The 14,642-nt window shown below is 32.8% G+C and overlaps 2 protein-coding genes and 1 long non-coding RNA gene across 4 annotated transcripts; 1 reads left to right on the top strand and 2 right to left on the bottom strand.

The window, feature by feature from the left end:
• Nucleotides 1-20: 20 nt before the first annotated feature.
• Nucleotides 21-883, top strand: LOC136270233 (uncharacterized). The gene is made up of 3 exons (XR_010707978.1): nucleotides 21-183; nucleotides 425-565; nucleotides 695-883. It is a non-coding gene; the product is annotated as an uncharacterized lncRNA (long non-coding RNA).
• A 903-nt stretch (nucleotides 884-1,786) lies between these two features.
• LOC105338787 (peroxisomal biogenesis factor 3) lies at nucleotides 1,787-8,193 on the bottom strand. Of its 2 annotated transcripts, none has more exons than XM_011444047.4 (13): nucleotides 8,081-8,193; nucleotides 6,868-6,952; nucleotides 6,640-6,686; nucleotides 5,706-5,787; nucleotides 4,831-4,874; nucleotides 4,490-4,617; nucleotides 3,917-4,013; nucleotides 3,737-3,791; nucleotides 3,440-3,596; nucleotides 3,158-3,222; nucleotides 2,899-3,012; nucleotides 2,490-2,598; nucleotides 1,787-2,353 (listed from the first exon to the last, which is right to left on the bottom strand). In XM_011444047.4, exons 1-13 carry the CDS (start codon nucleotides 8,151-8,153, stop codon nucleotides 2,279-2,281), a joined length of 1,131 nt encoding a protein of 376 aa, XP_011442349.3. In that variant the 5' UTR covers nucleotides 8,154-8,193; the 3' UTR covers nucleotides 1,787-2,278. The 2 variants fall into 2 exon arrangements, with proteins under 2 accessions (XP_011442349.3, XP_011442350.3); XM_011444048.4 differs by having other exon boundaries at nucleotides 3,449-3,596.
• A 222-nt stretch (nucleotides 8,194-8,415) lies between these two features.
• Nucleotides 8,416-14,639, bottom strand: LOC105338786 (serine/threonine-protein kinase RIO1). The gene is made up of 14 exons (XM_011444046.4): nucleotides 14,493-14,639; nucleotides 14,036-14,240; nucleotides 13,828-13,924; nucleotides 13,640-13,718; nucleotides 13,344-13,530; nucleotides 12,979-13,121; nucleotides 12,765-12,851; nucleotides 11,732-11,869; nucleotides 11,342-11,445; nucleotides 10,885-11,057; nucleotides 10,681-10,773; nucleotides 10,310-10,363; nucleotides 9,796-9,981; nucleotides 8,416-9,686 (listed from the first exon to the last, which is right to left on the bottom strand). The coding sequence occupies exons 1-14, from the start codon at nucleotides 14,546-14,548 to the stop codon at nucleotides 9,576-9,578; spliced, it is 1,713 nt and encodes a 570-aa protein (XP_011442348.2). The 5' UTR covers nucleotides 14,549-14,639; the 3' UTR covers nucleotides 8,416-9,575.
• Between the last annotated feature and the right edge of the window lie 3 nt (nucleotides 14,640-14,642).

Genomic DNA, 14,642 nt, shown 5'->3' with positions numbered 1-14,642 from the left:
GTTTCAATATAAAATCTAAATTTGGAAATTTTGTTTTATTTCACTGTAGCATCAGGAGTAAGAGTAAAGTTCATTTTGAGAGCTGTGTAATTTTTGTTTACAATAAGCCCATTTATACAATGTATGCTGTTGCATTTACATGGCTACTTGGGGTATCAGCAGCGTTAGGCCAGACAGCTGAAAGTAAGTTTTTATGTTGTTAAATTTATATTTAGGAAATTACACTGAATGTATAAATACTGACTTAGAATAAATTCATCCAATTATGTTAAAGTACATGTATTATAGTTTTCTTATAATTTTTTTTTCATTTTTCTGCTGCTTTAAGGAACAAATTTATAACTGATTCTTCAACTCTTTGTTATTTGATAGTACATGTATCCAATATATAAAAATTGTCTTGACCTGAATTTTTAATTCACAGATCCTTGTACATACTTAAGGGGGATAACTGGTCTTAGTTTTTACGAGTCGCGACATTCCAATGGGCAGTGGATTGTTATGAACTGTGCCCAGGGATCTGCATACAATGATCAAACCTGTTCATGTTCCGATTTCATTTCTGGTAAAATCTTCATCTCAATTTTGAACATTCTAAATATTAATTTTCCTACCTACCAAATCATTTTGCAAATCAAATAATTTTTTAATTTGCAGCATTCTAGAAATGATGCTATTTTCTTTTCATTTTCAGGATGTAAGCTGTATGCCACTTCAAATGTAAATCAATTTGCCTACATTGTTAATGGCATTGTTTATTACAAGACCTGTTCCTTTGATACTGTGTACAAATCTGAATTCTGTGGCTGCTACTGAAATATCCATGAAAAAATGGTTAAGATTTCATAGATTTTAAATCATAGAATAAAATTCTTTATACAAGTGTCAATTTGATCCTTTTAAAAATGTCTGTAGTACATGTATGATTGTGTATCTAAATTAAAGGATCATTTAACTACAAAATATAGACATTATACTTCCAAATTGATACCAGTCAATGAGTTGTCATGACTGATGAATTTATTAAAGTGTTTGTGTGTCAGAGAAAACACAAATATGCCCAAATACTTTGATATGAAAAACTGGTAAATGTCGGATGGAATGAGTGGCAATCAATTGATTGGCAATTCTGAAACTAATGGCCATTCCTTTTGTTTATTATTCAAAATCCATAAATGGGAGAGCAAATCTATTCAGAATTTGGGAGGTATTTACACAAAGACCATGTTATACATGTAAATACAGTTTAACTTCCATATCTTGAGCACTAATACCTTGAATACAATGGATTCCAATTGAGGAGCCAATTAGAATAAAGCATAAATTAATGCTAGTTATGAAAAATAAAAAAAGATATTCAGCAAGTTGGCAGTAAGAGTATTTGTTTCCAATACAAATGTAATGAATATGAGCATCCGACAATATGTGTTTGTCAAGAACTGCTCGTTCACTTGCTAGCAAACTCCTTTTCCTCTTCCACTTCCATCAAAGATATGATTAAACAAACTGGACCATGATTGTATTTTAAATATTTTTTTTAAAATTATTTTTCATCCAATTGATTATTATTAAGAAATGAAAGCAAAATAATTTTTGTTTTAACATAGAAACATATTTATTACAAATCATTATCATCAAAACTGCATCAGTTCTTCAAATGACAATACAAATCAAGTAAGAACAACAGAAACTTATAAAAAAGCAGATACTCTTATGATAAATCATTAATAAAGATGATCTTTTTCAACATTAGTTCACCAGGCTTACTGATTAACACATTCACTAGTATGTTCTCTTTCATCCTGCATCTAGAATGCGATGGGATTTACAATATCTTTCATCCTGCATCTAGAATGTGATGGGATTTACAATATCTTTCATCCTGCATCTAGAATGCAATGGGATTTACAATATAAAGTAACAAATTACCGGTCAAGACAACAGAACCACTTTCTTCAATATGCACAATTTTAAACAACATAATTTACATTCAACATAATTTACATTTCAAAGCATTTTGAAAATTTGCAATCCCACCTATTATAAAAGATTTTGAATAAAAATTATGGAGCATTCCTTTTACCGGGGTATATATTGTACTCATAAAAAGTATTGTTTATGTGATTAAAATAAACATCATCATTGATTTCCATAACAAGTTCTAATACAAATGCCCTCGTTTGAAATAAAATTGCAAGTAAGATCAATTATAAACATTAGCAGTAAAAGATTAAAGTCCCCATAAAAAAAATTCATGAACATTTTTTGCAATATCTACTCATGAAGTAGGTTGACTAAATGCCTCATAAACATTGGCAGCTAAAGTCTTGGCCGATTCCAAAAGCAAGAGTTCCTGTAAAACAAAGAAATTGGTTTTTAAATGTCTGAAAGAAAATACAAGTAACTGAACTGACTGAATTAAATTCTAAATGCTTAGGTATTGGAATCAAAGTCTGCATTGAAGACAAACTGATCATGATTAATCTTACCTGAAGGAGTGGATTTGGAGCATCACTGCAAAGCTTGTACAGGCTGCCATTGAAAATTGGAATCAACTTTGCCATTGGAATTCCTCCCAGCAAATATTCTGTATTGTGACTGAAAGTCATGAAAATTTTCTATAAATATACTGCATACATATATCCTAAGTACTAGTTACTAAAACTTCAAAATACAAAATAAAATACATTTTAGGAGGCTAGGTGTTCAACAAATATCTAATCCCAATAAAGAAAAATTCCACAATTCCTTCTTTTAAGGGTTATTCTTATTTAAATATTGTTCATAATAACAGACTTTTACTTCTTCTTTCACCATACAGCCCTCTTTACAGAGAAACCAAATGTGACAGTTATACTTCCCTCATTATTAATAGAAATACATGTAATTACACTGTACCTGCTATTTGGGTCACCAGACTGTAGATTTGTTTTGTAACTCTCAGCAAGTAAGTCTAGCAGTTTCTGGAATCCTCTGTCAAGACTTGTTTTCAGTACGATATGAAAGTCAGCACTGTTGTAAATAAACAACCAACAAATATCAAAACAATGATTCAGGAATTCCATCATCTGATGATATAATGTACCCGAAACTGAAAATTGTTTACCGAAATCCTTTTTTCTACACATAAACTACTAGTTATATAAAATTAATGTACCTTTCTAAAATATCTCTAGTTTCTTGCATGAGGCCTTCATGAATTTCATCTGTACCTTGAGTGGCCTAAATGTTAAGAGAGAAAAGTTAGAAGAAAACTCTTTTGACGCACATGTACCATTACATATACACTTTACTAGTATGTACATATATCAGCATCAATCATATACTGAAAAATTCAAATCAAAAAACAACAAATTTTTCACTCTCTAAAAAATTTCTAGTAATCTCAAGAGTTGACTTCAGAGAGAGAGAGAGAGAGAGAGAGAATTGTGACACTCACAGCACTTACAGAGTTTTCTGGTGGAAACATGTAAGGACACAACTGTAGGGTTGGAGAAGACAAATTGGAGATCTCAGGACTTGTTTCCAGCCTCTCTCTGATGTGTTGTAAACAGGACTCAACATTGTGAAATGTTAGCCGCTCTTTCAGAGAAATGCTTCAAGACATGCAAGAATTTCTTCATGAACTATGCATAATTGTACATGTAGATTACAGATTTAATAGCAGTAGTTATAAAACATGTAATGTCTTCAATACTTCATTTGGTTAGATATACCAAATTAAATATACAATTACCTTGAAATTTCTTTCTTCACAGCAGATTTAATGAGTTCACCAAGCTGACAGATGCCTAAAATGGAATATTATGACATTCAACAACAGAAACTTACTTTTAAAACATTTTAAAACATTTTGTATGAATATATCAAGAATCCACTTTAATTTCTAAGTTTCATCTTGATATCCAAAGGTTACCTTTATCCATGAAGTGCTTGATCTCCGACAGGTACTTCTCCTGGGCTGGCTTTGGTATGACACGTACTGGTGTTTGCCCTGGTGCACCTTCTGGTTTCTAAAACAGTGATGATATACATGTAGAATATATCAACATAAAAATAAGTATCGGGTAACAGACCTTTATATTTATGACAGACAATCAATACTGCAGTTACATGCACATTTATGTAGCAATAAGGGCACATGTACCGGGTACATGGACCAATATGTTAAAGGGACCAGGTACTCTATTCTCCAGAGAAGTCATGGGAACATTAAATTTAAGCCCCTTTTCACCACATTTCCTTACATGCATATCAATGAAAGAAAACTGTCAAAATATGAAAGATTAGGGAAAATGCACACTAAAATTTCCTTGTAACTATGAATTCTATATATCAAGTTCCACATACCGGTACATGTTACTATTTTCTATTGTTGAATTGTTTATACAGGTAGAGTGTACATAGAGCTATGAAAACTAACACCAATGAAAGATGATTGCCAAATCTAATTGCACATGTACATGTATATGGGTACTAATGCACTTACCTCGCTGTTATGAGTAGAGGTATTGTTATTCTGTAGGTAGATGTATCCACCAATCACATTTAACTGGATTCTAACCAGGAGGGACATTATACTACAGGCATACACCACACAAACCATCCTTGTCACGCCTTAGTTGAAAAAATAATTTCAAATTCACTTATTATAAAAGAAAATACAAATGTACGTGCATATACATGTAGCCTTAAACTGCAAAAATTTTGGGAGATCTTAAATTCTTTGTGGTATTATTAAAAGAAAAAGATGTATTTAACTGGCAAATATTTAACACTAACTAGCAAAGTAGCAAATGTATTTCTTATATACTTTTTCTTACAACTTACTCAAAATTTTCAATTCTTCCCATAGCTCTAGCTTGTTGCTGGGACTGAAAAATGATTGAAAATATTTATAAAATCTGCAGTTAGTGAATTACATTAGATAAGTATATCAATAAAAATTAAGATGCTGCATTCATTTAAAATGTTCTCATCTTAGAATAAGATCTGTCAACTAAACACATGTACATGTACCAGTAGTCTTATACAGTACAAGTACCAAAACCTATCTACATAGTTTGAAAATTTTGAAATTGAACCAGCATTACTATGAATACTATATACTATAATTGATACTATGAAAGTCGGCAACACAAAAAAAGAGTAAAAATATTAGTTTATTCAATTGTCAACAGCTGTTTTAGGACACTGTATATCATTCTTGATTTAAGTCACATTCACATAGTACTATAGTTTGATTTTATCTATAAATCTGCTGAAATTAAGTAAATATACACAAAGCCATCAATTGATTTTATATAAAAGTCTGGGGGAAAAGTAATGATCCAAGGGCCATAACTCTTCTGAAAAAAGCCAGTTTAATTAAAATGCCACGAACAAAAAAAGCCAACTCAATATTTATAATCCTGGAAAACTGATTATCTTATGATTAAGCCTACAAGAATTAAATAAAACACAGAGGGGCAACACACAATTCCCAAAATCTGTTAAGAGGAAAGAGCAAAAATACAGATGGCAGATGCACAGAAAGAATTTCTCTGCTGAGCATACGAAGAGTACTTCTTTACACCATTGTTGTCCTGTCAGGACATTGTTGTCCTGTACAGATTAATTGAAACAAAGGTTAAATTTTGCTTCATTGCTTTATCTACAGGGAATGCAGACTGTAATTGTAAACAGAGAATATATAATGTACTTACTTGGATTTCAGAGTGTCTGTTATTGATTCTGTGTCAAACAGTTGCTGCAGGATTTCTCGTAAATTAGGCACCATTGAAAGCACTGCAATTCATTATGGACTTTAATTGTGCATGCATCAAAAATGGAAATCTCAGTTTAAATCAAAGTACTGACGGGAGTTGATTTTATCGATTATTATTTATTCTAAAATCAACGGTATGTTATTTTGCATGTATGGCAAATAAATTCCTATAAGTATTTGAATTACGCACATTTTTTATAATATGAATTCTCCTACAGGAATTTAGTGAAAATCCAATATCAATCATGTTGTGTAATATTCAAAGAATTATTCCATCAAACTACGTATCAGTAATCAAAATAGTTATGAGAAATTGTATGGATCCAAGCAAAATTAAACTCTAATCTCCGTTAATCTCCGACAAGCAAGAGACACTCTCTGCTTGTCGGAGATTTACCGAGACAGCCGAGCGTCTGGTTGAACGAGACTATATTGAACTCTGGTGTAGGAATACATAAAATGTACGACTTAAAAAAATATCTAAATTGTTTGTACCATTTAAAATCTGACTATTTACAAGGTATCTATAAATTAGTTTCCTTGAAAAACACATATTTGCTTGCGAAGATGTGAAAAACAATGCTTAAGAACTCATTACATCGAATTTATTGATTAGAACTAAATGTTGTCAGGGGTGTTGATTTGTGCTTAGGTCCAAACACTGTTTCACTTTCGGTTTGCCTGAGTAACTGCATAGGAGAATTGATTAAATTAACTCCCAAAAATCCTAGTCAGACTGCATATGGCATATTGGTTCAATAACTAGATCCCTTGATATTGCAACAAGGGACATTAAAACTACTTCACACACTCAGAATATCAAGTTTTAATATCACAATTATCAAATTTAAGTACCACACAGTAAAACCTACCTGTCATATTGCATGTTCTCTGGTTGCTGTCAAAATGATGCTGCCTCCTACAACCAGAAGCATGAAAAGATTATTTAGAACATTTCCAAATGAATTATAAACATACATCAATAATACGGTAATATTCTCTAAATTCACATAATCAAGATTTCTGTGGCAAAAAAATCACTGCGTCAATATTAATTTCAGACATGAAAGCTTATGTTAATAGCAAAATCTATCAGTTACCGTGCATGGGTCAAACATTCACTGGCTTCCTTCTCTTGTATTTCCTTTATTCTTTTATGTGCATATCTATATGCCATATAAACACCTTCAAAAGGAGAAATATATTCATACAGATTGGTTTTCAGACACAGAGAGCTTCATTAGGTTTTTTTGCAGCAGTAAATTTTGCATAAACTAGTTATACTCTGTCACAAGTTTCTGCTTCCACCTTTTGCTTGATATTTTGATAATCATAAATACCTTTGTGCCAAAACTACATCCATACACTAGGGTGAAAAAGTCAAGATTATCTGTTTTGAAACACCCCCTCTATCCCTTCAGGTTTCAATACACAACCAAAAATAAAAAGTTTATGGGTATTTTGCATTGCAAATGACATGAAAAGTACCAGGATGATAATGTTGAGAAATTGTGCACGTACTCCGAGTGACTTCCAAATGGAGAAAAGATGTTAATATTTCACATTATGAATCTCCATCAGAAATCTGTGTTAGTTCCTATGAATTTTTCAAGTGAAAAATGATTGAATGACAAATGTTGATGAAGATATCTCCGAAATTTTCCTTTTCATCTATTTCAATTTCATTTCTTATACAGGTGTGTGTATTTTTATTAAAAATTGTTCAAATGTGCAAATGTGATGGATACAATAATTTGGGACAAACTATAAGTAAAAAAATCTTATAGGACTTAAGAATTGCTTCTCTGATAAAATGAATAACTGTAAATTAGTATGACAATGTATATTTTGTATTCCTAAAATTCAATGTTCTGTTGAAACTAATAAACATTTTTGTGTAATACATGCAGAGAAAAATTGTTTCATATTTCTTCTTGTAAAAAGGGACCATATTACAAACCTGATTTTAATTAAAATGTGAGCATACCCATCTATTGATATAATTAAAAACTTTCTGGCAGTAATCAGCGAGGTGGTTTAAAAATTAAAACAAAAAGGCGTGGGAATGGGGGGCGTGGGCTATATGTAGTACTCAACAAAACCATTGTCATTACGATCATGGGTCTGGTCGCAAATGTAGAAAACTTTTCGTTATGAATAGTATCACCATATCAAATAGAATTCATGAATCATTATATCAATATCAAGTATTAACAGAGTTGTCTCATCCGTCATTGGCAACTCAGATATGCTCATGAAAAATTGTGTTACACTACATCAAGTGGCGCAAGTTTTAAAATAATGATGTTTTACCACCAATGAGAACTCCGCCATAGACTAATTTTCTTCTATGCTTTTTAATCTGTGTCCATATCCACGAGATCATCGTTAGTTGCACCTAAAACATGTGCAAATCTTTTCAAGACTTTTGACAGTAAACTTTGGTATACACGATCAATGTTATTTGGACGCTTGAAATGAAAATGTTAGCTCTTTCTTCAAATTATTCGAGTTGTATCAATATTACAATTATCTAACGGCAGTCAAATAGATTGGTGTAATTCAAATAAGTAACCAGGGTAAACAAAAGTTTTATTTTCAAAAATTTATTAGACTAAAAAAAGAACATTTCAATACCACAAAGAGCAAACCATACTTACATGTATAAAATGTTAGTGATACAATAATTTTTTTAATGCAATGACGCATTCATTAACAAGAGGCATAATATTATTCATTTACAAGCTTATCTTTTAAAAAGATTGATGAGCTAGCGCTGTAGCCATCGTAAAACACAGAAGCAGATTTCTAAAACATTGGTTTAAATTTCTGAATCGATTAATTAACAATAGGAAGGCACGTACAGTGGTGTAACCTACTGTAATTGTGCTAGAGTGGGGTCTCAATTTAAAATTGTGAATCTAGAGTGGACGTCACATCGGCAATGGCATAGCTTATTGACTGTGTTGATTCTGTAGCTACTGTAATTTCAATTTCGAGGTGAAAATTTTCAAGAACCATTGGTACTGTTTTTGTAGCAATCATATCTTCTCGGGCCTTTCCGGCAAGCTCGGAAAACATATCCCAAGTTGTTTTCAAAGCTTGAAGGAATTTAAGATAAAGTAAGCTATCTATTATAATATTGAATATAACGTATAAGACCTTTAGCTACTGTTACTTCTTGACTTTTACAATAAAACTTCATGTGAATATGATAAAACGAAATTCAAATCGTACAGTTTATCTACAGTAGTAAAGTATTCCCAGAACCCCCCACTATGGAGTCGAGCATGCGTATTCCAGTGCAAAAGACTAACGTAGTTGCTAGCGCTCGAGAGCGCTAGCAATAAGTTTGTACAACACAAACAAAATATAGCAATTACAACTATTTATAATCTATTTTGATAATGTTTCAATACTATGTGTGGGCTTAACCTGAACCATATATTTTGGTCTAAAAATTTTTAGACTTCAATAAATTTCAATCAACATATTTTGCATGAACATACAGATTGTTTTCCATAAGATATAAACTCACAAATGTGTGTTGAAATGTATGTTGATATTTAATAATATAAATCTTTCATAGTCCAGATGGAACAGAAATTCTCCGTACTCCAGCATCCATGTCAAAGAAACTGAGCAACTTGACAGCACTGAGAGCTTTCTTGGTGGTGACTCTTTATTGTGGCGGTCCATCCATCTTGGGCTCTGGCAATCCACCTACCGATACCTTGGCCTCTGCCTAACTCCTGTGACAAAGAGTATGCAGATTGCATGGAGATTCATTTTCATGTCATAATAGACATCACGTTTTCTTGCCCTGTTTGCCAATTTTTTCCTTTCGCTTTTTGACATGTTTTGGGATTTTGTTTTTCCTCTTTTCCCGCTTTTCCTCTTTCACCTCTTTTTTCCTTTCCTGCAACACCAAAATATCCCATGCTCATACATGAACGTAATACTTGTATGCAAATGAACAACTGATATATCAAATAATGTACTAGATTTACAAGTGTTTGTAAACTTACTCTTCTGTCTTCTGCAGTTTCATTTTTTGGACGGGTGATGGACTTCTTTTTAGAGTTATCTCCCTCTCCATCCTCCTCCTCTTCTTCCTCTTCATTGTCACTGTCGGATCCACTCTCTTCTTCGTCACTCTCATTTTCATCACTCTTTGACTTATTCTCTTCATTCTCAGCTAATAATGCTGGTTGCTGTAAAATATTCACTGAGTTATATGTATCAAACTTAACATTTATAGGTTCTACTGTTGATGGGTATCAAGAAAAATTAATTTTACATTGCAAGACAATTCTTTAAGAACACTTCACACACAGAGAGAGAGAGAGAGAGAGAGAGAGAGAGAGAGAGAGAGAGAGAGAGAGAGAGAGAGAGAGGACAGTCTGATTAAAACCATCCCCCTTCTCCTACAGTTGTCAGGCTGAACACTGTAGGAGAAGGGGATAGTTTTAATCAGACTGGTTAAGGATATCAGTAAAAATCAGTAAAAATACTAAACACACTCAAGGGGAGATAACTTACAGTTCTAACTCCTTCCAGATTCTCTTGCAAACCTGTTAGAGTGTGATACAGCATCTGAAATGCACAAAAAAGTAACAACTCTTAATTACATGTACTTTCTGGATGAAAAAATAGGTAACTCTTATTAAGAATATGAAAATATAAATGTTTTTCCTATCTGTAATACATACTGGTAGTTGAAATCATAGGTAAAAACTGAACTTTATACATGTAAAAAACCTTTGCCTGATCAAACATGGGCACAAATTTTAAGTTAATTCTGTATAATAATAATAAAAAAAATATTTGCAAGATATTCAATCCACTGATACACAAAGTTTGGTTCTTATTTTAATATCACAGTTTCTCTGTATGCACAAAACTTCACATACCCCTTCTGTCTGCCCTTCCTTAGCCAGAATAACATCCCGCTCAAAGTCAATCACTTCATCCAAATTTCTTGGAATAAAAGAATGCTTAAACACCTGCAATAATATACACATCAAAACTTTGTTAAAATTCAAGAAGAGAGAATTCTTTTAAATAAAAAATGTTGATGTTTAGCTGACAGTCATTGGACTTTGGATTGTTTTTACCTCCTCGTCAACTTTCTGCTGCTCTGTGATGTCATCAGTACTTCGCTCAGAGGCCAAGGTCATGACCTTCTCCAGATAGAGGTCAATGTTGTCCTCTGTGATTGTGGCATCCGTCACAAAGTCAAACAGCTCTTTCACTGTCAGTGTGCTCACATTTTTCTTTTTAAAGAACTCTGGAAGAGCATCATTGTATCAATACTCATTCAAAAGTTTGAGTCTTTGTACAGGATATAGTAAACCAATTTTTTACATGCACAGTATATTGGCAACTTTTGCAAGTACCAATCAGAAGTAAATACTTGTTAATATGAGCTACTACATGAAAACATAACGTAAATGCACAATAAACAAAATTAATAAAGCCTCAACTGCACAAATTACCAGTAGTTTTTACAAACCGTAATTAAAGTGTTTGCTTATTAAAGTTGATTTTAACAAAAAAAATCCTTCAACTGACCTGTTACGTTTGTGCAATCCTTTCTCAAAAATTCCAAAGCACAGGGATGGTCATGCTCCACTGACTGTGAGACATCAATTACATATACTCCTCCATCATGGTATCTAAAAATAGGAACAACTAATAAACTGCAAACAGAGTATGTACCAGCGATAGCTCTCAAAACATTTAACACACACATTGTAAAAACATTCAAAATAGATGAATTAATCCCTCTTTTTTAAATATTATGAAAAGGTAGTTGAAATTATATTTTGTATGTTTAGTTAGAAAGACAAGCCTCCTATTGGTTGATATTGGTTTTCTCATTATACTGGTTCATGCATTCATATTAGACATTGTTCTATCAAAGCATTTGTATAGCAAGCCATTATCCATTTACTAACTTACAGCATGTTGAATTCACTGAGATCAGCATGGATTAGTCGACAGGTGTGGTACAAGGTACGTATGATGTGAATACACTCCAGATAAAGTTCTCGTGCCTTTGTTTCTGATATATCACAGTCCTTCAACAGGGGTGCAGGCCTACAACAAATCTTCATCTTTAAGAAACACCTTCTGTAATATTTGTTGTTTTTCAATACCAATAAGAATCCATTGATTTTATAGCAAGAGACACAAGAATTGATTAAATGTAGAATCAAAGTGGAATTGGTAAAGAGAAATATCTCCTTATACAGCAAGGGTCAGTTAAATGTGCCATTTAACCACTCTATAATATTACTTATTAGGTTCATTACTGACTGTTTACAGAAATTTGTGGGGTCGGTAAAGTCCATAGAAGGCGAGGCGGAGCCGAGCCTTCTATGGACTTTACCGACACCACAAATTTCTGTAAACAGTCAGTAACGAACCTAATAAGTGTTTTGTTTTGTCAAGGACCTACAGTTTGATATGTAAACAAACAAAAAGATAATATATAACGATTAAATTCATAGCTTAATTCTCTAATTTTTTACCTTCCTCGTCAGTTGTTTGTGCAAACCTCGATGCTATTGTAGGATCATAATATTACGTCACGGGCAAAGGGGGGTCACTCTAAATATTTTGGGGCTTAAAAATTAAAGGTATGGTCGAACGTTTGTGTAAAAAAATCAGCTCAAATAACGTTACGTCCGCCATGTTGCCGTTTAAATTTTGACGCTTGCCCTGTAAAGAAATTTATGAGGCAACCACGTGACGCGATTCATCCAATGACGTCGAGACATTCTAGTCCGAGGCTAAACAACATTAAAATGAAGGCATCCTTTAAAAAGGCATTCAATTTGATGACTAAAGAAAGGTACAGATATCGGGGGTGTTGGGACAATACATAGTAATTTTCATTTTTACATTCCTTTCTTTAGAAGTTGATCATAAGAAAATCTAGATCCAAGAAATTATATATATTAGTAACCCACATGAAAATCCTCACACTTACCATCCATCAGTGCCAATAAATCTCATAACTAGAACATGACTTTTAAGAAATATTGGTTCTGGACAAGGTAATCCTGCCTGGTACATTCTGAAGAAGAAAAGAAGCAGCAGTTTCTTAGACAGTGCTGATAGAAGAGAAGAAAGAATTTTACAGAAAAAAACAATTCATTCAAATCAAACGGTAATATGACCCAATCTCAAAGACAAAAACTTACCTGCTTAAGTTACGCATCTCTTTTTCGGCCCATGTTCTCACCATTTTCCTTGGATTGTGTTTACAGTATCCATGACGAAATCTAAACTCTCCTGTGACATATTTGTCCCTGTCTTTAAAGACAAGAATGGAAGTCTTGTATACCTAAAGAAGAAATGAAACAGATCTTAAGCAAAAAATTGTCAACTCTTATGGCTGTAACATACTTAAATATTAAAGTGTACAGCACTAAACTGCTGTTTCTGATCTTTAAGGTCATAGTCTCCATATTATGCATCTAAAACAAAATCAAATCAAATACAAGTAGCCTTAAATATGTTAAAAAGAAATACACATTACACTTGACATACATGCAGTGCCCTGTACCTTGATTGCTCTATCGCCTTGATTTTGTGTGGTAGCATGGTACACATTAGCCTCTTTGCCTGTACTGATACAGCCATTGATTTCAGCAATCAGTCCTCGCTGCAGGAACTTGAAGAGAATCATCCTTGTCCGAGGGTCCATCACCTGCTCCGCTGTAGCCCGGTCCTTCTTATCCTTGGATTTTGTTCTAATAAAAAATCAAATTTTTAGTAAGTTACTTATCCCCAGAAAATGACATATGAATGAAATAAGATATGACAATATCATCATGAGTAACAGATAAAATGTACATATACCTGTCAGTGTCCATTTTTCTTCCAGCATGAACTAACGCTGATGCTGCTGCATTTGGTAAAACTGGGCCCTCATACTTCTCTAAAATTCACCGAAATCTTTGTAACAGGTATATTGTTGATAACTATGCAGAAAAAACCTACTGGACATAACATTTAAATTCCACATATATTTAAAAAACAATGCTCACCTACATTTATCTTCTCCACAAATTTACTTAAAGTTTTTTCTGCAGGTTGATATGCTGTCATTTTCTGATGTTGCCGTTTCGGTGGGTTAGCATTGGGCTGCAATACATGTTTATACATACTAATTCAACACATTAAATGTGCAATATCTGCAAGGTTATCTGAAGTTGTGCCTTTACAGAATCTTGACATTTGTTTGTGAGTACAAACCTGTGATGTATGGGCATTAACAGCATTATACTTTTTGGTAAAATTTCCCGAACATCCATCCCAGTCATAAAAATCATCGTCATCTTCATAATCTTCATCGTCATCAACATCATCATCCGCTATGTTATCTTTGTATTCATTGGTTTCAAAACCCAGTTGCTTTGTTACACCAAACGTGTGAAACTCATTTTTTGTAGTATAACATCTATGAACATAAATAAATTATAGCAAATAAAAGATTGTAGTGTACAATAACACATTTGTTTAATACATGTATATACACATATATATTTGAAAAGTGGACAGGCATAGCTTACATCAACATGATCAAACGAGAATATTGCACATATTGCACAACATATGAAAATACCACTGACATAAATATGACTTTTGTATAAAACTATTCAGGATTACTCTGAAAATCAAAATATACATTTGACATAAATATATATCATACACTTCGTCATCAACATCATCAAACTGTCCTTCCACCACTCCATAACTGCCTGACATTTTCTGTCTAAAATCCTCGTGGCTTTTCCTTCCAAGTTACCATTAATTGTTTGTATCTCGAGCCCGATTAGATTCATTAACAAGTTGTTTTTTT

This window comes from Magallana gigas, chromosome 7, assembly GCF_963853765.1.
Source record: "Magallana gigas chromosome 7, xbMagGiga1.1, whole genome shotgun sequence".
Lineage (NCBI taxonomy): Eukaryota > Metazoa > Mollusca > Bivalvia > Ostreida > Ostreidae > Magallana > Magallana gigas.
Note: the sequence above shows the minus strand (reverse complement) of the source record. Positions and strands in the feature narration are given on the sequence as shown.